General features: G+C 43.1%; 1 protein-coding gene across 4 annotated transcripts in view; it reads left to right on the top strand.

The window, feature by feature from the left end:
• pcdh19 (protocadherin 19) overlaps positions 1-25881 on the top strand; it is a 59922-nt gene that overhangs the window by 25992 nt on the left and 8049 nt on the right. For all 4 annotated transcript variants that reach the window (XM_052574903.1, XM_052574905.1, XM_052574904.1 and 1 more), the window contains exons 3-4: positions 9051-9109; positions 11512-11684. In XM_052574903.1, the coding sequence (XP_052430863.1) occupies positions 9051-9109; positions 11512-11684 (232 nt within the window). The remainder of the gene's footprint in view (positions 1-9050; positions 9110-11511; positions 11685-25881) is intronic.

The raw sequence follows: 25881 nt of genomic DNA, 5'->3' as shown, positions 1-25881 counted from the left end.
TTTTTTTTCATTCCTTTGACACCTAAAGACCTCCTGCTCCGCTCGCTCGGTGCATCTGGCCCCCGTACGATGAATGCTCTCACATCCGGACTAGGGAACCAATTGTCACGCTGAGAAGAAGGCAAATCAAATCTCACAGCGGCAACTAAGCGAGGAGATTGCTTTTCCTCTCCGCTGGCTGAAGTCGGAGGAGTTCGGTGGGGAGGGCTGTTGGGGTTAGAGTCTGTGGGTTAGAGAGAAAGAGAGAGAGGAAAAAAATGAGCTTAGGGTCTCGTTTACCGTGCCCTTTCCATTACTTTCCTCTCCGGCCCTTCCGCCTTTGTTCACAGAGCTCTTAGGGTGTGATTTGGCCCACCGGACCCTCAAGTATGTGGGAAGAAACACAACTATAATTAAGGGGATAGGGTGACACTGCAGCCAAACTGGGGCCACTCGGATCATAACAACACATTGTAGAACCTGATTAAGTAGCCATTTGTGGCAGCTCGTCTGTAGTTTAAGCAGCCCTCATCTCCGAGTCTGAAACCCGACCTCTGTGAAAGAAATATTGATAGCCCTTATGATTTGATGGCGGTCAGTGGTGTAGGCATACAGTACATTACTTTACAGGAAGATTGCTGCTAATGCATGGAAGCTCTCTGGCATAAAGACCTCTAAGGGCCAAGGGCGCCTCTTAAATGCCCTCTGGCCATCAACCTGAATTAATGAAACACACAAAGGAGTGTTGCATAATACAGTTTGATATCCCTTTTTGGGTGAAGCGTACTAATTATGACGATCCATTAGCGAATCATCACCACACATCAATAGATGCTTTTGTTGTGGAATAATAGCACTTATCTGTCATGTTCTTGAAAGAACATGTTGATATCTGCTGGAATACGGTATTGAAGCGTGTTTCGTAATCTCCAGCAGTGAGATGCCTCGGTGGAACAGCAGCCGCATTTGCATAACTGAAGCTATTACTCCAATTAGCCCACTCTGATATAAGCAGAGAGATCAAAATGTCAACAGAAGGAAATCTGCTGAGATGACTGAGCCTGCATCATCGATAGCGACTCTTCTCGTAAAAGGGTCAGCGATCCGCGCAGCATAACTGCATTTCAACAGGGCTCTCATTTGTTTTAAGTGTCACAGCCGAGGAGAGCGAGAGCAAAGCTTCCTATGTGCAGACGCACAAGAAGGACAGCCTGGAATCTCATCCTCCCTGAAGAACTCCGAATAGAGCTGCTCAGAACCAATTATGGGCCGGCCACACAGAGGCAGATCATTTGGAAATTTGTATACTGTCTTTTTAATGAAGCTTTCCCCTTGTTACTCAGTCCATTGCTGCTCATTAGTCTTTTTGTGGACGACCGTGGAGATGGAAAGGATCTGTAATGAGTTCTCACAGGGACTAAAGTAGAGCACAGGTGGCATAAAAAATATTTTTTTTGCATATATATATATATATATATATATATATATATATACCTGCCCTGTTAGAGTACTGAAATAATTGCTCATGCCCATTACTTTGATATTAATGGAGTCAAGCTGGTCAGGAACAAAGAGGCAAATAACTACCTTGCGAGCAGCATCGAGAACAAACAAGAGTATGTTCCAAATTGTGGTCTGCTGATATAATGTTAATTAAAATGGCTTTTTACAAATGATCTCCTTGATTACAATGACTTAAGGTTTAATTAGAGCCATTGCAAACACCCACGCAGACAAGAACATACACATGCACACATACACACAGGCATGCACAGATATACACAAAAGAGAGCGTTAACCTTCAGTGGGTCCAGATTTCACCAGCTCAAAAATCTCAGTTCGACGCCTGGTCAGCTGTCACTTCTAATTAAAACGTTATCATGTGTAGCAGTAATTAGAGAGTGTGGAGTTGAGACGGTACTCAGCAGCGCATTGTCTGGTGATGGAGGGTCTACGGTGGACAGTAGAAAAATAATTAGTAAAAACCGTAAAAGTGGGATTCCATAAATCCTTTTTGAAATTAATTCCACTAACATGTCACTTTTAAGTGTTTATGGTTCTTGACGTGCACATCACATGCTGCAGGGATCTCCTAGCCACTGTTGATATACACAGATGGGGGAAATGCGCATGTGTTTGAGATCATAGATCTTTATGCAGAGTTATTCCATCTGTGATTTATGATAGCTTGTATCTGTCTCCCAGCAGCTAGTATGAATGTCCCCGGCTGGCGGCATAATCATTGGTCGTGTTGCACTGTCTGCATTAACCTTCTTATCGTCTGGGTGTCTGCTGTTGTCAGGGGGGCTGATGGCTAGACATACCCCTGGAAGGAAGCGATCGACTTCTTTTTCTGTCGTGGTTTAGAATCAGATGAAGTTGAAGCTGAGAGAGAAGGCAGGCTTCTCCCCATGGAAAATACCTGCATGTTGAATCTAGCTAGCTAGTTAGATTACAAATTACAATTACAATTACAAAACCAAATGAACTCAAGGAATAATATTTAATCACATTTAATTATATTCACCAATAGAGCAATATTCATTAACAGCAAAAATGATTTACATATTAAGAGTTTATTTGCAAAAACAGATAATTAAATGTTTTTGTTGTTTATTGTTATCATGTTTTCATTGCGTTTTATTGTGCTGTATTTTTAAGTTATTTTTACTTCATCAAAATATCCCAGCTGCAGTTTGTTGAGATTAAATCTAATGCATAATGAAAAAACATGATTTTTGAGAAATTGTAAAAAAAAAAAACCTGAGTTATCTGCAAATGAACGCTTCATATATATTTGTTAACCAAATAACGGCAAATATGAAAAATGCCATTTGGATGAACCGTTGGGTTCTAGAGTTCTGATTCAATTGAAAATTTGAACTGATTGATGAAAATGAATAGAATTTACCAACGTTTATACCATTGACTTAAGAACATTCTCATTCCTGCAAGGCAAAAGACAAAGAGGATTGTGAAATTAGTCATGCTGTTTGCAAAATTTTGTAGCCAAATATAAAGTGCATTAAAGTCTTTGCATAATTCATTGTTCTGCTTAATTTCATAACACTGTTAATACCACCACAAATATACTACAAATACTTGATATATATTTCACCCAGTTCTACTGTGTACTTCTATTCATTTATTCAGAAAGCACTTCTTTCCAGAGGACTCTGAAGTCTCTTTTTCAAATTGGGTCAAAGAGTCATCGTATGCAGATCATTGAGGCCTTTTCATCTGCATTTGTGAAGTTAAAAAATCCCCTGGCATACTCTTAATTTCCTTCCTCCATGTATTTCTTTGATATGTTTATTTTAGCATCCTCAAAAGTGGTTTGAGGAAAAGCAGCACTGGAAGAGAGGAAACGTCTCGGTTACGTCTGTAACCTCGGTTCCCCGAGAAGGGAACGAGACGATGCGTCGATAACGCTTTGGGAACGCATTCTGCGTGAGTGCGTCTGAAGCATCCATGTCAACTAGTCCAATGGCGAGAGTGAGCGTCAGGAGTGACGTCACGACCAGGAATTGATAAAAACCCCAACCGGAGCAACCGGTGTTAGCTTCGACAGTGCCGAAGCAAGTCGATCACAGGAATGAAGGAAGTATGGCAGGGAGACGCATCGTCTCGTTCCCTTCTCGGGGAACCGAGGTTACAGACGTAACCGAGACGTTCCCCATCGAGGGAGAGACGATGCGTCGATAACGCTTTGGGAACGAGAATACCCAAACCGCCATATTACAAGTGCCTGAGTGTCAGACAGAAAACCCAACGCCTCTAGAATTAAAAACCTGAGACCCGGGAGTAGCGTCCAGGTCTAGGCTATAAAACCTGACGAATGTGAGTGGCGAGGACCAGCCTGCCGCATCACAAACATCCTGAAGAGAGGCCCCAGATAATAAGGCTCTAGAGGCCACCATACTCCTAGTAGAATGAGCTCTGACCCCCAAAGGGCACGGTAGGTCAGAAGACTCATAGGCAAGAAGGATAGCCCCAACTATCCACTTACTAAGTGTCTGTTTAGTGGCAGGAAGACCTATCTTAGGTGACCCGAAACAAACAAACAGCTGATCGGATTTCCGAAAAGAAGAAGTCCGATGAACGTAAGTGTCCAATGCTCGCACCGGGCACAAGAGGTTAGACTTTTCCTGGTCCGACGATGCAAACGGGGGAGGACAGAAAGCCTGCAGAACAATAGGTCTCGGGACAACGGTCGGTACCTTAGGGACGTATCCCTGCTTCGGGTAGAGAAATGCTTTGACCATCCCAGGTGCAAATTCAAGGCAGGTGGGAGAAACCGAGAGAGCCTGAAGGTCTCCGACTCTTTTAAGGGACGAAATAGCAAGGAGAAAAGTAGTCTTAAACGAAAGAAACTTCTCAGAAACCGAATCTAGGGGTTCAAACGGAGCCCTAGAAAGGCCTTCTAAAACTATAGCCAGGTCCCAGGCCGGCACTCTAGAACGAGTTGCAGGTCTCAGCCTCAAGGTGCCACGAAGGAAACGAGAGATAAGAGGGTCTCGACCCAGAGATGCACCACCCACTGGGGCGTGGAAAGCCGAGATGGCCGCCACGTAAACTTTTAAGGTGGATGGACATAGACCAGAAGCGAAGCGGTCTTGTAAAAACTCAAGAACTGAGCCAACAGAGCAGTGGACGGGGTCACACTGATGTTGGTAACACCAAGAAGAAAAAACATTCCATTTGAGTCTATAAAGTTTCCTCGTAGCTGGAGCTCTGGAGCTAAGAATGGTCTCCACAACCTCAGTTGAGAGACCACTCTCTATGAGTTGCGCCCCCTCAGAGGCCACACCCAAAGCTTCCAAATCTCTGGCCGGGGGTGAAATATAGTGCCCCCGGCCTGAGATAGAAGGTCTTTCCTGATCGGGATCTCCAAGGGAGAACCGTCGAGGAGATGAATCAGGTCCGCAAACCAGATTCGACTCGGCCAGTGTGGAGCTACGAGAAGTAGACTTACTCCGTCCTGGCGGACTCTCTCCAGAACTCCTGGGAGCAGAGCAACAGGGGGAAAGGCGTACAGACGTAGCCTCGGCCACGTCTGTACCATAGCGTCCAACCCCAGGGGGGCTGGATGAGTAAGGGAGAACCATAGTGGACAGTGCGTCGTGTACTGAGAAGCAAACAGATCCACTTCTGCTTGGCCATAACATTCCCATATGAGCTCCACCACCTCCGGGTGAAGCCTCCATTCCCCTGGCCTCAGCACCTGCCTCGACAGGGTGTCTGCTCCAATATTCTGAGTCCCTGGTATATACATCGCCCTCAGAGAGCGTAATTTCCCCAGAGACCACAGGAGGATCTGGTGCGCTAATTTGCAGAGTGGGCGCGAGCGCAGACCCCCCTGACGGTTGATGTAAGAGACCACCGATGTATTGTCTGTGCGGACCAGCACATGATGGTCCCTCAGGTCTGGCAGGAAGTGCCTCAAAGCTTTGAAGACAGCCATCATCTCCAGGCAGTTGATGTGCCAAGAGTGATGATGGCTCTCCCACAGACCCTGAGCTGAGCGGCCTTCCATTACCGCTCCCCAGCCCGTAAGGGAAGCATCTGTCGAGATGGTAACCCGATGACAAAGAGCTCCCAATACCGGACCCTGGGACAGGAACCAGTGTTCTCTCCATATGACCAAGGCGCGGAGACACCGCCGCGTGATCTTGATCGTACGAAGTGGGTTTCCCCTCGGGGAGAACCCTCTGGTCCTGAGCCACCACTGTAAAGGTCTCATGCCCAGCAGGCCAAAGGGGATCACATTGGACGCTGCTGCCATGAGACCCAACAATCTCTCGAACTGTTTTACAGTGCGTGACTGGCCTAGCTTTAGCTCCGAAGTGGCTGCGAGGATGTTGGCTACACGAGCGGGCGAAAGAGAGGCTCGCATCGTGACCGAATCCCATACCACCCCAAGAAAAGTGGTCCTCTGTAATGGAGATAGCACACTCTTCTTGGTATTGAGCCTCAAACCCAACTTTTGCATATGAGCGAGGACGACATCTCGATGCCGAACCGCCAACTGTTCTGATTCTGCTAAAATCAACCAGTCGTCCAGGTAATTCAGAATACGTATGCCCTGCAGCCTGAGCGGGGCCAGAGCTGCATCTACGCATTTCGTGAATGTGCGGGGTGAGAGAGCTAGACCGAAGGGAAGTACCCGATACTGGTATTCTTTGCCCCCGAAAGAAAACCTTAGGAACTTCCTGTGCTGAGGGAGGATGGAGATATGGAAGTACGCATCTTTTAGGTCTATTGTGACGAACCAGTCCTCGGATCTGATTTGAGTCACGATCTGTTTGAGTGTCAGCATCTTGAATTTTAATTTCTGAACTGTACGATTCAACAGACGAAGATCTAAAATGGGACGCAGCCCTCCATCCTTTTTTGGAACAATGAAATAACGGCTGTAAAAACCCGATGCCCTGTCGGGAGGATACACCTGCTCTATAGCATTTTTCGCTAAAAGAGATTTCACTTCTTGCTCCATGACCAGAGCCTGCTCGGGATGCACTACTGTGAGCAACACCCCGTTGTAGCGTGGGGGACGAGAACCGAACTGGATTCTGTAGCCCTTCTCTACTATCTGCAGGACCCATTGAGATATATTCGGCAGACTTTTCCATTCTGTCAGACATTCTACTAAGGGAACCAGCCTCTCGAGGCTGGCCTCTGGTGTAATTAGAACAGCTAGTTCGGGGACCTGAAGCCGAAGCGCAGGAACCACCCGAGCTAACTGCTCTTGGACCCCCCTCAGAGGGAGCGAGCCTGACGCAGCGTCAGGGAGACACAGCGCCAGAGACCCGCTGGAGACCGCTGCGCCCCGAGGCACCAAGGGTGGCGGGGTTGGCAGGACGGCCCCGTGAGAGCACCGAGACCGGACGGGCACCGTATACTGAGGTGTACACCGCACTGTCTCGATTGGGGCTGCCCTCACAGGTCTGACCCATTTGGCGTCAGGACCTTTTCTTCTGAGCCGAAGCTTTCTTAGCGAGAAGAACGGTCCTCAGATCCGGCTTCTGCTTAGATTGCTTTGGCTGTGAGTGCTGGCTCGGTCCCCGTGATTTTTGAGGAGGAGCGCGAGACGCAACACTCTCTTTTTGAAAAACACGATATGAGGAGCATGATGGCTGGGGCTGCCTTGCACGCCCAGCAGCATCAGGATTAGAACGGCGAGGGAGAAAACTTTTAAAAGCTTCAGATTGCTTTTTATTTTCTTGAAATCTTTCAACCACTTCATTCACAGCATCACCAAACAGACCTTCATGAGAAATGGGAGCGTCTAAAAGAAAAGATCTATCTTTATCTTTAATATCTGAAAGATTAAGCCAAAGGTGTCTTTCTGTAGAAACCAAAGCAGCCATAGATCTACCAATAGCACGTGCTGTTGCTTTAGTCGCCCTGAGAGATAAATCCGTAGCCCGACGAAGTTCGCGAATTTCGTCACGGCTGACTCCCTCACTGTTATCTAACTCCCCCAGCAGCTCAGCCTGATAAGCCTGAAGCAAAGCCATCGAGTGAAGGCAAGCTCCAGCCTGACCTGCTGCTGTGTAAGCTTTACCCACTAAATTAGATGTGATCTTTAAAGGCTTCGTGGGCAAAGTCGGGTTCTTAATAGATGACGCTGAACCAGGGGAAAGATAGCTCGCGAGCGTCTGCTCCGCCCGGGGCATCGCTTCATAACCATTTTCTTTCAGCCCTCTTATATCAGAATAAATGCGCACTTGAGGGCTGAAAAGACGTGATGAATATGGCTTATTCCACGATCTAGACAGCTCACTGTGAAGATCAGGGAAAAAAGGGAGACCCCGTGATGTAGGCGATGTTTTAGAAGACAGAAAACGCTCGTCTAATTTGCTTTTAGGACGAGCGCTCTGTTTATCAGATGGCCAAGATATATGTAATTTATCTACAGCTCGTGTTAATACATCAACCAACTCCTCATATGCTGGGGAAAGAGATGGCTGAATCCTCTTCCCCCCTGATTGTGTCACCTTCACTGCCCGTTACATCTAACTCCTCGGAGCTAGAGCAACGAAGCAATGGGCTCTCCCCCCGGGCGGAAGAAGCCGCGGGGCGGGCTTCCGACACCGGAGTTTGAGCTATGGATCTCCCAGGTAAGGGAGGAGAAAGAGCCCTCGGACCCGTCTCCAACCCCGCTGAGAGATCCATTTGCGAACCCCAGGAATGCACTCTCCGTTCTGCCTCGGCAGAAGCGGGTCCTGCACCCTGAGGAGCGCGAGGCTCGCCGCTCTTCTCATCAAAGAGTGACAAGCGGGAGCGGAGCATGCGAAGCGAAAGCTTCTCACAATGCGGGCAATCAGTCTCCTCGAAGGCTGATAACGCATGCTCCACTCCCAAACAAACTACACAAAGCTCGTGTGTATCCCCACCCGTTAAATAACGCGGGCAGGGAGAAGCACACGGTTTGAATAGTTGCTTAGCCATAGTATATAAACTTTGCACAAGACAACAGTAAATATGACAGACAGGTTTGACACAGATCGCTTGCTGAGGCACAGAAAGCTAACACCGGTTGCTCCGGTTGGGGTTTTTATCAATTCCTGGTCGTGACGTCACTCCTGACGCTCACTCTCGCCATTGGACTAGTTGACATGGATGCTTCAGACGCACTCACGCAGAATGCGTTCCCAAAGCGTTATCGACGCATCGTCTCTCCCTCGATGGGGAACTTTCTTCTCTAACCCCAAACCCCTCCTTCTGTTCCCCTATCTGGCTTAATGACATTTTGAGGAGCGTGGTCTGACTAAGGATGGTTTTGTGGGTGGGGGGAGGCTGGAGGAGTGACGACAGGAGCAGACTCACTGCAGCAGAACAGGCCACATGTGCTTAGAAAGAGAATGGGAGAGTTTGCCTTTGAAAGCCCAGGCAGCTAACTAGAGTCTCTGTGTAAAATAACATTTCTATTGAAAGGCAATTACTGGTGACATTATTTTGGTTGCTGCGTAATTAAATTCATTTTTTGTTTTCTCTCTCTCTCTTTCTTTCTCTCTCTCTCTCTCTCTCTCTCTCTCTCTCTCTTTAATTCTGTCTCTTTCCCCCAGACGGAGAATTATTCCATTGACTCCAGTTATGTAAACAGCAGAGCACACCTAATTAAAAGGTATGTCTTTATACAGCAATCAGATTAACTTATCTCACTCATTTTAGATGCATTCTTAAAGCGGCAAGATCATACCTTTTTGTAACTGTTTAATGTTCTGTTTTATGTTGCTCACCATTTGCATGTGTAATAGAATACAATTTATGTACTATAGATTTCGCTTTCTCTTACCTTGACCAGATGGACTAAGTTTTTATTGTTTCGTGTTTCTGATGATGGATATTTCAGAATTAGATGTTTTTGCATTTTAGTTTTAGTGGATGGACATACAGTTATACTATGGTACATTTGTACATACATTAGTATCTTTTTATCTCGCGCACAAAAAAAAAAAAAAAAAAAGATTGCATTTGTTATTAAAAATCTTTATTAGAAAATATGTTTTTGGCTCATAAACCATCTTAGGGTTTGGCCACATACAGTAAGCTAGATATTAATACTCAACATGTTTACAAATGCCCAATGTTAAGCTTTAATAATTTAGGATCACAAGTGTTTAAGCACATCCTCATCGCTTTCTTCTCCCGTATTAATAATTTCATCAAATCCCTGCAAAAATGTGTATACATATGACATGCTAGAGAATATTAAAGCTGTAGCCCAGAGCAGAGTTTTGGGCGTTTAAGCTACATCCATGTAGATGTTAATCAGATAGCTAAATCTACAAGAATTGAAATCCTGGAATTCCAAGGGATTCTTCCTCAGTACACAAGGAGGGCTTTGTAAGACTACAGAGATAAGGAAAAGGTAACCTTGTTTTGCATTGTGGAAGAAAAGAGCAAGGACAATAGATCTTTTGTACTGGCAGGACTTGGCCAGCATTCCTCAGTCCACCTAAAAGGAGGCTATTGACTGACAAAGAGCATTGGCATGCAGACATCCCTAATGAAGGTCCTCAGCCGCCTGGGGCCCGGCTTCTTTAGATGTGCACCGGGACCGCAATGCCTCTCTTACCTGGAGCAAAAAAAACATTGCAGTTTACCTCAGTACTGCATTTTTCAAACCAATTACAGCAATTTTATCTTCTGAAAAAAGCATTGCCTATGTTTACATAAACAAAGAGTATTCAAGTGTCGGCTGTTTGGCTCTGCGACACTACAAAGAAATCCCCTCCGGAGCCTGTGGGCGAACAGACTGGGACAGGTGCAATTAGACTGATAAAATCAGAGGCTTCACTACCACCATTGCAGTGACATTGCTGGAATCCTTCGCTCTCTCTCTTCCTCCTATCTTTCTCCTTAGAAGAGGCTACAGTGAAGCTTTTGTCTTTGTATGTCAGTGTGTGTATGTGTACGCATGCGTTTCTGATCCTCACTGTTGCTTCAGAGGCAGAATGTGTTCCACTGGGCTAACTATCAAATTAAGGGAAATCAGGCTTGTGCACTGCAGCTGTCAATTGGCAGCTTTTTCCCTCCGCTCACTCTTTTATGTCAGTGGATGAGGGTAAAGGAGGAAAGCACAGTTTGCTCAAATTGTTATACCTCTACGTAAACTTCCCTAAATGTATGTCCAAAATAAGTTCTCCTTAATAAGAAGAAGTGACCTCATTAATTTTTTTTTTTACTCTGAAAACCCCATTAAATCAAATATTTGTAGCTTTTTGTCATAATAAAAAAGCTTTTATTTTCCAGAAATATATTGATAGCTCAAATATTGATAGCCTTTTTTTTTTTTACATTTAACATGGAAATATGTTTTAAAGTCATACTTTTTTGTTCACCTATGAATTCCATTTTTGCCATCATTTACTCACCCTCATGCCATTCCAGAAGATTAATTTTATCAGAAAAAAAGTCAGAAAAAAATAAAAAATAAATACCCAGAAAATCAAATATGTCAGCACTGCAATTCATTACCTACATTATCATCACATGACCTAAATTTTGGTCCGTTCCTCATACAAAGCAGCAAAGCCATATGGAACTTTTATTTTTATTTTTTTTGGACCTTAACAGCCTTAGTCAATTCATTTTTGTTCTAGAGCAGCCAGATTGTGCTTTTAGTAGTCACATGTTGTGTTACAAATACAATACAATGTTATTATAGAGTCTTGATTGTCTGAGTGCTTAAATAATGACAGAGTTTTCATTTTTGAGTAAACTATCCCTTTGGTGCTTCTACAACCAACATATATACAAGACAGTTTTCTGACATGGTCTATATACAATGAACTTTAACCGCAGCAACACATAAGAGCTCTGCACAGCTATAAACCAGTCACCCCTGACCCTTTACCCCACCATATCAGAATGTGAGAAAAGCCGCCTCTTTTCAGCTTCACCATATGTGTGGCTAAGAGCTAAATAAAGGTAGCACTGGGTGAAGAGTGATGAAACCAAAGTTAACAGTTAAATAACACTTCCCTTCTTTCTCTCTCGTTTTTCTACTTCACCTGGCTATAGCACCTCAACATTCAAGGACATGGAAGGAAACAGTCTGAAGGACAGTGGCCATGAGGAGAGCGACCAAACCGACAGCGAACATGATGTACAGAGAGGGCACTACGCCGACACAGCTGTCAATGACGTACTGAATATGACCGTTCCCCCCAACAACTCGCAGCTACCTGACCAAGGTAAGACGGAAAGGTCTCGACTAGCTGAAAGCATCCAGAAAAAAAGTAGCAAGCAGACAGAGTCGGCCTTGAGGCGCCTTGCTAATGCACCGGCAGCACTTCTCTTCCTGGCGTGTCTTTGATACAAGCCCGGGAACATTATTGACGGATGTGAGCCACATCTACAGTCGACTGCAACACTTCAGATCCAGACCTAAATGGCAGCAATTAGACTGACAAAGGTTGAAGGTGGAAATCTACATATCACGCAGTCTCCTCATGCATAATTCACGAGGATCATTTAGCAGGGAATTAATGTTGATGTTTCTTTTTTTTCGACTGCCGTAAAAGACATCCGGTATGTTGGCAGGAGTCAGTAGGAGGTCATGTTCTCTCTCAGCTACTGCCACTCAACGCTACAAAGTTACAGAGCGACGAGTGGCAGCGCTACGGAGAATCAAAGCGCGGAGAAGACCAAAAGAGGGCTCCGAATGGTTTTATTGCACCGATTGTTTTGTGTTGTCATGCTCAATCAGCCTTTGATCTGTGTAATTTAGAACAATTGAACACCTCCAGCGGCCGCTAATAGTCAATAGTGAGAACTCTATTCTCGTCGGATGGAAATTAGTCAACCAATTTTCTGAATTACAATGAGAGCTTGACATTTGCTGAAAAGAATGAGAGCAGAATAAAGAGCATTTCTGAGGGAGACGAGGTCATTAAAATCGGCAGGACGGTCTCTCAGATTGGAGTTTAAAGAACATGAGGCATTGTGGCTTGCCTGCGATGTGCAAAATCAAGCCTGGCTGCGTCTGACTCATAGTACTGCTTACAGATCTCAGCGTCTTGCTTGGGGAAGAAGAGCCTAATAAGAGAGCTAAGGAAGAGAAAAGACTGAGTTAAGGGCTATAAAAGAATTTAGCTTGTTCCTCCTCATTGTATTTTTTTCCCCTCTGTAAAGCAGGAGCTTGAATTATGTAGAACTGGCAGGTGAACCAATTAAGATCTCATTTGGTCCAGATCGTGTGCTCTATGGCTAATTCCAGCAGGCTAATTAGCCGGTTTGTTCTCCAGATGAATTGCAAGACGTATGGCTAACTGGCAACCGGAGAGGAGGAAACTTCCTCTCATTTACATTTTATATGTAAATGCGTCAGATGCATCAGCAGATTTGTTTGAGTGTCGTTAGGCTTGCCGCGGCATCCACGTGTTGTCTGAGCTCTGGAAACCGCTGAGAGGATTTACAAGCCTCTGGGTTTCCACGATGGAGATCTTTCTGCATTTCTTCCCCTGCCAACTTTCTGTCAACGTATAATGAACAATGATTAGCGAGTCTCATGACTACAGTTTAAGCTGTTGTAGACGTCTCTTGGTGAGAGAAATGCATATATATAGGACTTAAAAAATGCACTCTGACAAACCCTCCAACTCGGCACTCACATAATTGGACACAATTAGAAATATGTACACAGAGAACGTTACAAGTAGATGAAGCCTTTCCAGGTCAGCCATTTTATCATTAGCAAAGCTCTTATCTGCTCATGAGCAAGGAAATATTGAAAATAAAGGACAGCAGATAAGCAAAATTAGCAAGCACTTAAACATCACTGCAATCAGTTTTAACCAAAGTTAACCATTAGATGGTGACAAGTATCAGACACTAATGCCATTTTGAGGCATGTCTTCTATCATATTATTCTGCAGCACCTACAGGCCCTTTGTCCCCAATGAAATGCAGTGCAGTGGACATACAGCTCTCATTTGTTTAGCCACACGTGTGGCAAAGCCATTTATTTTTATTTTTAAAGCTTGTTGAAAAATATGAAATTAACTGACCATCGTCCTAACATATCCAGAAATATAATGGAATTCATCCTCCATTGCAATCCTGAAAAACTCTGCCATTTTCTTCGCAAGGTAATTGATTTTCAATAATAACTTCTAAACCTTCAAAGACAGACCTACAGTACTGGTAACTAACTATATTGTTGCTAATCAATGGTATATGCTTTTGTCGAAATCATCAGCCTACATTATTTCATTATCTCTTACATTATCTCAAAGTTTACAGTGCTGTGATTCATCTCGTAGCTGCCCAGTTTGGTTATAATGCTGCTGAAAAAGTATGTGGGCGCTGTTGCGCTTTACTAAGTTGCTTGCTGACTCACTGACTTAATTGGCCCAAAACATGATACCCAGGATGAGAATTTCAATCCTGGGACGAGACTAAGAAACCTCAGGTAGACCATTTGCTGAAAATTGTGATAGAACCTCCAGTGTTTTTCTACTCTTTTAACTTATTTTGTTGGGTTTTGTTGCTACACTAGAGTCTGATGTAAGTGTAATAAATTTAGACAATCACAGAATCACTGAAAACCAACATGAGGCAGAATTCCCAGCTAGGAACCAGACACACTCATTCACCAGGACACTGAGGCATATAGCGGTTATAGTGGGAATACCTCTGATCTACCATTTTAGTGTTCTAGTACAGTGAAACAAGTTTAAACTGCAATTGCCAAAGGACATAAACAGAGGCTCAGGATATAAAGACTCTTCTTTGTTGCCCCGTTTTGCTTTTTGTTTTTCATGTTTTTTTTTGTTTTTTTCACCCTCATTCTTCCTGAAAACAAACAGAGGCAGGAAGTTGAGGGATAGCATGCTCCCTCCCGTCTGGCTCCCCAGGCTCCCGAGCAGTGTAAATGTTTATGATTCACGCAGCTCTTTGAAAAGGTAACGTTTGCACCAGGGACACAGTGTTACCTCCGGTTTTAAAATGACTCCTCCCCAATTTCTCTTTCCATTGTGAGATGGAGTGTGAGAACAGGGGGAAAAAGCCCTCTTAGGATGGTAGTCTCTTAATACACAATACACAAACACTTCCTCAGGGGTGCTTCCTTCATAGCCTTTTATTCTATTACCAGGATCTATGTCTCTTTTCCTGCAGTTTGTGCTTCTATTCTTTCAAGAATAGGGCAATTTATAGTGGCTTCTATGACACAAAACATTGTACTTATTGGGAGATGGCGTGTCCTTGACAGGAGATCGTGGGAGACGGTGCTAATGCTACTGTAGCAGGCCCGTAGTGGTCAAGAGGCAAGACTAATGATTGCATTAGGGCAGAATTACCTACAGTGCTTAGTGAAACGGTGATGAATGTGTTACAGTGTGGACGTCACTGACTGATCCCTTTAAAGCCTCCTTGCATTGAATTATACATCAGTTTACTAGAAAAAGACTCTTGAGGACGATGCTGTCTGATATAAATAGCACATAAACATGAAAAATATTTGTGCGTTTACTTTCCGCATCCCTTCAAGAGCATTCACAGTCCCAAACGAATCTCTGAATCTCAAGGACCGACTGTTTGTTCTAGGCCAGAGGTCTGGTTGAAGGCTATTTGTAGAGTTCCCAGTCCCACCAGACAAAATGACAGTCACCATTAAGCTCTTCTTCTCCGCTCTCTTTTTTCCCACCCCCCGAGGAGATTGAGGAGCTTTGGCAGCTCAATTTGCAGCTGCTGAGTTTCAGCATGTTCCACTCAGAGTGTCCCCGACTCCGGGAGTCTTTTATTCATCAATTCCTCTGTCCCCATGGGCTTGTATCTCCTCCCATGCCCCGGGATTTCACACTCCCTCCACCACCCAGTGCCCCATCAACGGACTCCGGCTTCTAATTGATTTTGATGAAATTGATAAAAGAGTTTCCCTTTTTGTCTCCATTACCCCCCATGGACCCCTCCCCACCTATTCCAAACCTCTCCCCCTCATTCACCCTCTCCTTCTTTCCAATCCGCTACTGGCAAGATCTGTATACGTGCCCACACTGCTCAACTTCCCAGACAGTTTTCCTCATATTAAAGGAACTGACAAGTATAAAAATCAGTTTTTGCTCTGCATACTCACCCTAAACTTTTAGGTGAACATTTATTTATTTTTTATTTTATTTATTCATTGCATGGGGGCCTCTGATCACCTAATGGAAATGCTGACAGATGTCAAAATGAAGACAGGAACAGAGAAAGACAGAGAGAGGACTCAGAGTCAGGTAAGCAGGGTGCAGAGAACAAGTGAAATGATGTCTTTGACAGTTTGGGGCGGTTTTCTCTCGACTCTGAACTGAACTGCAGCCTCAAGGGTGCATCATGACAGCTGACTTTCCCTAAAAAAATAATATGAACATTTGACTGAATCAGACATTAAAGGCTCACTGAATTTTACTTTAAAATGTTTGTGTGGCTATTGGTGGATTCTTGTATTCTTGTGTAAAAAAAAGAAGAAGAAAAAAAACAAGCTAGGCAAAATACAATGGATTTGAACAGGACGTGTATATTGGCCAGGTCCAACTGTGTAAAATAGAATAGTGATAAAAAAATAGCACAGACGGAGTGCCTGTGTGAATGCCTCTTAAATGTGCTGTTTATTTTTCCTGCATTCAAGCATTTTTCTCTCTATAAGGTGTCAGAGTATTACTGCAAGGTGTTGGAGCTTAACTCTGCAGCGGTTACCTTCACAACAGTGTGTAAAAATGAGGAAATTAATCGTGTTTTTATTCAGAGCTTCCATGCCGTACTCAGGCCTTGGGGTCGTTCTCTTTGAAGGTGTGCCTTCCTCTCAAAACATAAAAACATCTCATACAATCACACAACTCTGAATATCTCTGCTTTGCCTTGAATCCCCAGTCTCCAAAACCCTTCTTCTGAAAACTCAGAATGGGGTTTAATCAGCTCAAGAGGCGGCTTCGTATCTTTCTGCACTTTGTTATGGGTAGCTTATTGAACATATCAGAGGGGGAAAAAGGGAGCGGTTCATTATTTGTAGGGTTGGCAATGAGGTTGATGTATCTTATTGCAAACCCTCGGTTGACAGCTCATTTTCCAGACAATCCTGGCTTTGATTCACGGAAAGTGAGAAAGAGAGCGGGACAGTGAGGAAAAGTGGGCTCAGGATTTCATTGCTTATTCAGGACCAATGCCTGTGGCTGCATGTTAATAATCTCCTCAGAAAACAGGCTGAATCCCAATTGTTTGTTGGACATGTATGTAACTGTGTGCAATTTTGTGAAGATAGGAATGCTGGGAGATTGGCCTCGTGCTCAACATAGAGGAGAAGATTAAGGCAAGGTAATGTGCTTTTTGATAGTCACGGTGAGCACGAACCGTTGCTCTTCAATCTCAAGTCAATTTGGCAGACAGAAAGGAAAGAGAAATGAAAAAGCGTGCATCTAAGGGTTAATGAGAGAGAGACTGTAAAAAAGGAAAAGCACTGAGTGAGGGTTTTAGCCATCTTCAGCATGCAAAATTGTATTCTCCTGATTGATCTTTTTGTTTAGAGAGTTGTCTTTAACTACCCTGGATTTCTTGCCCAACCACCTTTCATCCTCACGTCCATCTGCTCCGTACCCTCCTGGCCCTTCCAGACTCGTGGCCCTCACCCAAATCCACATTACTTTTTCTCTCAAACTCATGAAAATCCACAGGTGACTAAGCCTGGGGCAAAGCATCCTCTAGGGTGCAAAAGGTAAAAAGAAACTAACCAGATTGCACCCCTAGTGTGCTCTAACCGGAACGTAACTAATAGTGAGGTGAGACAAAGTCCATCCCAGTGGAGGGCTATTGCATCCACTCCATGTGTAATGGGCTCATTGTAACAACTGCAGATTTTTCTACCCAGGTCAAGCAGAGCATTGCTCAGAATTAGGATGGTCCGCTGGTCAGTGTGAGAGATTTCTTGACAGACTGTCCCTGCCACTGAGAAGTTTACATTCACTGATATTTTACATCCATCCATCTACTTGGTTTTCAGTGATTTGTTCTGCACTATTGTTAGAAAATTATACTATGGAAGCCCTTTTCCACAACAAAAATAATTCGAACTTACCATTTTGAAATTCTGACGTGCAACAAAGTCAATATTATGAGATATGAGATACCATTTTTATGAGATAAAAAAAAAAAAAATCAAAAATTGTGGCAGTTAAAATTATAAAATAGAAAATTATCAAGACAAAATAGGCAAAAAGTTATAATGATGACAAAAAAAAAATTGTCAGAATTTGTCTTAATTCACACTCATAATTTTGAATTTTCACCTAATAATTGACATATGATAGTTATTTATTAATAAAAAATGTGTTTTTATTAATTTATTTAAGTGGTGGAAATTGTCTTCAATATTTTGCTGATATGTCATCAAGATAATGTTATCCATGGATTGCAAACACAGTTTTTTGGTAGAAAAAAGTTTTGTCAAATTTCCAGATATTTTGTTGAAATCTACAAACAAATCAGTAATATTTTGTATTTCATCCCGCTGTTTCCAGCAAAAATATGTTTATGAATTCATGCAGTTATATTACAGTGTAGACATATCCAAATTCAAATCCAAAAAAATCAATAATTCTTTTGTTTCGGGGTCAGTGGAAATATTGGCAGGCCCAGCAGAAGTATATATATATATATATATATATATATATATATATATATATATATATATATATATATATATATATATTAGGGGTGTAACGGTTCACAAAATTCACGGTTCGGTTCGATACGATACACTGATGTCACGGTTCGGTTCGGTTCGGTTCGATACGTTTTAGATACAGCAAAATGTAAAAACATCTCAACTTTTCAGAATGCCGCAAGCGCACCGCGGGTCATGTGACAAGAACCAACCAATCAGCTTCATCCTTTCCCGTAACAAGGTTGAGAGCTCAGCCAAGATGAAGGAACAGCTGATCATAGTTGTATATGGATTGCAATTTTGAAATAAATTTAGTAGCAGAGCTACTGCAAGCGATTTTTAGAGCTGCAAATCCATTCATCCTTCGCTGAAATTTCCGCGTCTCATGGAGAGAGCACGTCATTGTTGCTTAGCAAAGACAGACGCCTCATGAGCGCTTCTGCCCGAGCGCTTTGGAAAGGAGGAGAAAGACGTGCTTAGCGTTTTCCACGCGTTTTTAGGAGCGATATGTGAACGGCCCCTAAGGCGCTCGCTCACTCAGCACGCGCTGAAGGCTCGTTGCAAAATGTCTAATGCATTTAACAGACCAGAAATATAAGATCCTAAAATAACCAACAGGTCTGGTGTTTGGGTTGGATTCCCTGTAAGCTATAGTGTCTAAATGCTGCAGGGATAGTTTGCTGCGTGCATGTTTCTCCTTTTTTTCGTCTTTTCCCAGATAGTACTGACGCATATATCCCAGATATTCCCGCTGGTGTTTTTTTTTTTTTTTTTTTTTTTGTATTCCCGCTGGTGTACCCTGTCATGTTGCAGATGCGACATACCGTTGTTTTTTTATCCACCACTCTCTTGCCATCACCATTATAGCTTAAAGGGAATCCAAAGTGCACCCAAACACCAGACCTGTTGGTTATTGGGGGATCTTCTCATTTCTAGTCTGTTAAACGCATTGGCTATTTTGCAACGAGCCTTCAGCGCGTACTGAGTGAGCGAGCGCCTGCTGAGTAGCCTAACATAAACATATAAGATGGTGTTTTTTTCTTCTTCGGGAGTGTCAGGGGCGTTGCCTGTTACGTTGTTTGGGTTATTGGGCTACCTTGTTGAACGCATATCATTATATTTCTTTCTCTCTCTTTTTTTTTTTTTTTCAAATATAATTAATTACTCCAACGAACCGTTCGGTATACATAATGCGTACCGCGTACCGAACCGAAAGCGTCGTACCGAACGGTTCAATACGAATACGCGTATCGTTACACCCCTAATATATATATATATATATATATATATATATATATATATAAAGAAAGGAAATATAAATATATATTTGAGCCCTGTAAGGGTCACGTAAATTGCAGATCACACACAGAGAACTAAGAAATTTATCCAATCAGTTAAATTTCATCAATGCCGATGCCGAGCTGAACCCTTCATCCTCACAGCCGCTCTCTATTTGACGGGGATTGGATTGGACTGTGTGGCGAGTGCTGCCAAAAAGTGAGCCGCAATCGGTGGGCAGGCGGTTTAATAGACGGTAGGATGAGATCCCTGCTGGCATGAAGCCCAAAGCACCCACAGCAAGCCCCACTCAACTCCATTAACTCCCATTAGAATAGCTCAGCTCGCTTCACTAAATCTCGACATTCTTGATCCACGCTCACGGACAAAAACGAAACGCGTGTCCACTGAAATGCGCGCAGATTACAAGAGCCATCCACACATACATAACACACCCACGCTTATACAAACACTATAATCTGCTGCACACCTTATTTACTTTAGCAGATGTCAGTTGTGTACTGCACTTTGTTTCTTGGAGCGCCAGTGTTCGCACACTCAAGGAAAGATTACGAATAAACTCTGCAGCGGTGAAGGAAGAAAAAAAAATCAGCTGTCTTCTGACATGTACATTGTACCCAGCAGTTTTCTGTCCAGAATACAAAGAGACGTTTATCACTGCAGCTGGGTAGAAAAGAGAGAGGGGAGTGAGAGTGAATGAGAGAGAGAGAGAAAAAAGAGGAGAAAAGGATGGAAAATACAAGGGAGAACTGGCTGCTCTGTCACTGCGGCAGTGTGAGAATTTTTCTTTTAATCCCCTTTATAATAACGCAGCATGCATCTGAGTGCAGAGAAGCTCTAGACCAATCCCTTTCTCTGCTATATTTCCGGTTTTGTCTTCATACAGCCGTAATACTTAATCCATATTAAGTATTACGACTCATCCTGAATCGCAATAGTAAATTGACGCCTCCTGCCCGTCTGAGGTAATTACAGTCATTCCGAAAAGGTTAAAACCCTGGGCAGCTGGCCTTTCTGTGTCCTGCCACTCTGATGTATATTCATTTGCCCTGGTGTAAACATGAAATGATGGGCTGATACGCATACGCACGCGTATCATAAAATGGGCAATGACTGACAGAGTTCACAGGCATGCCTTCATCTCCTCACCCCTTCATCCTTCTGTCCTCACTGCATCCTCCCTCAGCCCACTGCAGATGATCTCAGTGGGTTAAAATTCAGTTTATATTCCCCCTGCATAGAGATGACTTCAGCTGAGCATATTATCAGCTATTGATTAAAGATTAAAGACAGGAACTGGTGAGTGAGATCAGTTACGGCCACAAACCCTGGGAGCTTCCCCACCTTGCCCAAAGGCTTCATCTCTGTATAAAGTCAGCTTCACAATGCGGAAAACCTCAGCAAACCTTTTACGTGCAAATTCCCTCCTTTTTTTCCTTTCAAAGTGGTCAGCTCTCCCCAGAGCTTAAGCAGCCGTTTTCCTCAGAGGAAAAAAAATGTGGTGTGCATTCTGAGTGTGGCACTGCAACAGACTTTGTTTTTCTGCATTCTGCCCCTATGGTCTGTTTTCAAGGCTTCCAAAAAGTGGAGATTGAACTAAATCACTCTATCCTCTGGGTAGCCAATTAACCTTCATGGTTTTAGGGATCTTGCCCCCAACCTCTTAAAAAGGAAGATAAAAACTAATGGGGGAGGCTGGCTGTTAAGTTTAATGGGAGACAAGGAGGCCTCAAAATGGGTTTTTTAATGATGCTCACCAGCTCTCGTGCACTATCCATTAAAGAGTGGGTTGGAATGGGCTGCTGCACTGCAAGACTGGTGATCAACGCAACCAAATGGGCTAAACATCACAGCAGGGGCTCAGACCCTTTTTGTCTTCCCATGTTAAAGGATAATATGCAGTCTTACTCATAATTTCTGTCACATTAACATCGCAGAAATTCCAATATGTCTCCATCCTAATCTGAGCTGTCACTAGCATGATTCCCATTGGTGATAGATGTCTCATTTAATCTCAGGATCATTAGCTCCCATGTCAAACTCCTCTCATAGGCTTTGCTCCTGACCCTGCAGAATGCTACCCTGTTGTGAAATACAGAAAACCAGAATTAAAAATGTGTAGATGGTAAAATAAAAAGAACAATAATGTGAGCTAACTTCACTCTCTAAATTTGGGGTGGGTAAGATGATAGTTTTTGAAAAAAACTATGCTGTGCTCAGCAGCCATTATTCCAGTGTTTAGAGTCACATGGTTTTTCAGAAATCATTCTAATCTGCTGATACGATGCCCATGAAACATTTATTATTAATATCAATCAGTGTTTTTGTGGAAACCTTGATAAATTGTTACAGAATTCTTTAAGAAATGCAAAGTTCTCAAAACCCTAATCTCACCGACAACAAAACATTTTGGTTTAGATGAGTAGTCATTTCCAGGTAAATATTGTAATAGTCTTGAACAAAAATTCATATCTTTTAAGTGATTCAAGTGTCCTAATACTTTCTGCAGCCACTTTTTATAGCATAAACCCAAGCTGCTGACCCCTGCAGTCCAGCACCACCCCAGTTGAGCTGGAATTGTGAAAGAGCACGAGAGGTGACTGGGGACCATCAGTAGGGCTTCTTAAGACGAGTGCCTCTCTCTGTACTCTGTCTTATTCTTCTGTCATGGGTAAGGGCATTTAATGTCACGGCCCTGCATGTGGCCAGGAGTGGGCACCGGGGAAATCCAATTAACTTCAGCCACAGCAGCACTGCCCACATTGTGCCTTTCGCAATCCCACCCACCCCTCTGGCACAACCGGGTGCCTTCCATCGCCACTGACCCACTAACTTCCTTTGACTTCAGTCTGACTTTCGTCTATGCTGTTTTTCCTCTTGTTTGTAATCTCAGGGTTTTCACTGAGGAATACGCCCCACTGCTGAGTCTCTGCTAGCTGCATGACTCATGCTTTCTTTAAGGTAAGCTTTTGCAGCATATAGATGAGCAATCACATATGTCCCCTCCCCACCGTCTGGCTGCGATTCAAGGCAAGGTCTGCTGCCATTTCAGCTGCAGTGCCGATCCGCCTGTCAATTTTGCTCAGTACTACACAGCATTTGCGATGGCTGGCGAGAGCTGCTGTTTTTGGGCATGTGGAGACTATTGAAATACTAATTAAAAGGGAGACTTTAAGTCTCCTTAGGGATGTGAAAAGAAATAGGTGTGTGACGTCCCTGGTGAGGGGCCAGACGGTTACCGACTTGCATGGCTATAGTGCACCTGGACCTGGGTTTTGACACACCTCAGCTCCAATTTAAGCATCAGGTGACCCAGCAGGGCTCCTCCTATTGGCTGCCATCTCCTGTCATGCTGAGCAATGACGATATGATGGGAGGCGGTTCTTCTGTAAGAGGTAGCACTTTCCCAACCGTCTTTATATGCAAAGGTAAATCAACTCTGAAAAATAAGGTTGAATGGGACATTAACAAGCAGTCGGACTGTGTGCAGTCTCCCTGAAAAGATAGAATGTGAAAGAAGGAGAGAGGCGGAAGGGGCACGTTGGAAATAATGAGGGAGTCGGTTAAAAGAAAATAGGAGAAAGACTCAGACATGGGCAGGAAGAAGAGAGTGAGAGGCAGAAGAGAAAGACAAAAGAATGAAAGAAAGCAAATGAGATAGGCCAGCTTGAAAAACAAGATAAAATGGAATATAAAACGCATAGCCAAGACTGACACCATGAACATGCCTGAATGAGAAGGCACACTGCATTAATTATGTAACAGAGTCTATACAAGCAGTCCGCTCTCATGCGTCGCACAGGGAATGACAGTCTGGAGAGATTAGTATTCGGTTGACGCATTTGGGCCCAGCTGTTGAAGAGAAGACACATTGATTTTAGGCACTCAGGTTGCACTGTGTCCAGGTGTGTTTGTGTCAGTCTTAGCTTGACAGGAACAGGGCATCGGCTTTATTCCCACTGAATAAAACAAGATGCTTAAAAACAACCTAAAAACATTTCAATAGCACAATTGAAGGAAGACGAAGCAATAGCAGTCAGTGGGAGAGGAAGTTAACTATTCTTTTGGGCTTTAAATAGCCACTTCTGCTTTGGTCAGTCCATGAATCATTTATCTTTTGATGATATATATCTTATATACATTAATAAATAATATGTCTGATTATATACACTACCATTCAAAAGTTTGGGGTCAGAAAGATAATTTAACACGTTTATTCAGCAAAGATGCATTAAATTCATAAAAAGTGAGAGTAGAGACATTTGCGTTACTGTTTTTTGTTTTACAAGTTTAAAATATATTGAAATGGAAATCAGTTATTTAAAAAAAAAAAATCATAATATATTCGTCTGAAATGAAAAGGGCCAATTATAGGGAATTTTTCTTTTATCTTTTTCTAAACTCAAGCTGTATGCAAGCATTAATTGAATAAAATAGCTGAAAACAAGGAAGGTCAAGAGACAGAGTAAACAGAAGAAAAACTGTACATTCAGCCACCCACAAATCTATTTTTGCCACCCATGCCCTAAAGCCAGTTACATTCTCTAGGCTGGATGCTTTATGAATAGCAAATAAATCCCTAATAGAAGAATATCTCATAGGCTTGCTTCAAGTAGAATTCAGGGGTGTTCACTGACTTCAGCAATGTGGTTCTTGCAAATGATTTAATTCACTGCTGTGAGTGCGTTTGCATCCTTCGTTCCACCCACCCCCACCCCCACCCACCCATCCAAACCCTCAACCCCCAAAGCCCAGCCCGTCCCCTTACAGATGTAATTTGCTGTCTACTTTGCCCCTCTCGCTCTTCTCAGACTCAAGGGTTTCTGAGTAAATTAGCTACATTGCTCGGTCAAGCTTAAACACAGAATGCAGCATTTGTAAAAGTATTTAAAGATGTCCTCTACAAACCAATCCTTTTGGAATAGAAGAGCTGGCTATTGCGACTGGCTGCTTTGGTATGCGTGCCTCAGTGTGTGCCAGATCTATGAGTAGGGTTAATTTTGGGGTCGCCATTATCGAGAACACAGAGTACCACTAACAATGGCCTTCTCTGTGCTAGTTCACTAATGAGCTAATCTGTAATTTCCAAACTCACAGTCATAAAATCCTTTTTTTCTGTCAAATAGTTCCCCATGTTTTATATCAGTGGCCTCTAAGAGGTCGCTTGACCCTGTGTTTGCATGCTATCTACTTCTCAGGCCATGACACTATTCAGTGGAGAGCTGTAAGGATGCAGTGGCACGGCAGCAGGGAGATGACGTCGGTCTCTGGCCTTCCTCAAGGAACTTTAACCCTTTAGCTCAGTTCAGCTGCACATGGTGGCTCTGAAGCTTTGGATTTCTATATAATAAAGTGCAGAAAGATTGTGGAAGTTACCATGGAAAACATTCATTCTTCATAATCAACCTTTTAATTTCAGTGGTTAAATTAAATCATTGCAAACAGTCATGATTAAACTATGCTTAAGATGCCTTATGCACAAAATGGCTCCATGTCATCACCTGCTCATACTTTCAGCTTTTAAATTTCCTCATGCAATTTGGTAGCTAAAAAAAAAACAAAACAAAAAAAAAAACTTTGACCTTGCCTGTTAGCATTAATTCGTAAAAAATATATATTCTACTGATCAATTATTCTACTGAAAATATATAGCTACATGTATTATATTATATCAAGGAATTACATAATATATTTACAGTAATTTTTTATATTAGTTTAATTTTAGGAAGGGGGTCTCTAGAAAGCAGATTATAATATTTGGCAGTCTATGGTATCAAAAAGCTTCAAAATCATCTGACTGAGTTCATAGTAAATGTTGGAAAGCAATGAATCATCACATATAGCTTTATATAAAATGCATTTGTAACAATTACACCGTAATGCTGTTGTAAACAAATAATGCTACTAAACTGTCTCTCACCATAAAGTAAAGAAATAGATTGTACCTGTGTGAAGCACATTCTCAGCTCATTACCACAACATCAAGCAGTCCATTTGCTAGCCTCCACCATCCTCTTCCCCAACATAAAGCAGCTCATTTTTGCTTCGAAGTGATTCATAATACAGCATCACAATGACTTTTTCCCTTATGCAGTTACACAGCTGTTTGTACCAATCTACGGCTACCGCATTGTTTGTCAGCGCCAGTTTAGAAATTCATTCTTTAACTAGGACCAGCCACAGAGGGTCTGATGGGGCTGGAGGACAGGGGGGGAGACATATTTTGGAGCCATGGCACTAATTCACACAAAGGCAGTGGTCGAAAAAGAAGGGTGCGGCGGTAAACCACAGATGTAAGTTGGCTGTCAATGTGCGTTTGAGACTAAAGGACTGCAGATGGTTTCGCTGAGGAGACTGGCTGTCAGACACACTTACCAGAGCAGGATAGACCAGACTCTGATTTATTTCCTGACAAATTGACTGGTACTAATGTTAAGACACAGAAGCAGGCA

The sequence above is a fragment of the Carassius gibelio genome, chromosome B14 (genome assembly GCF_023724105.1).
Source record: "Carassius gibelio isolate Cgi1373 ecotype wild population from Czech Republic chromosome B14, carGib1.2-hapl.c, whole genome shotgun sequence".
In the NCBI taxonomy this organism is placed as follows: domain Eukaryota; kingdom Metazoa; phylum Chordata; class Actinopteri; order Cypriniformes; family Cyprinidae; genus Carassius; species Carassius gibelio.
This window is presented reverse-complemented; position numbering and strand designations above follow the sequence as displayed.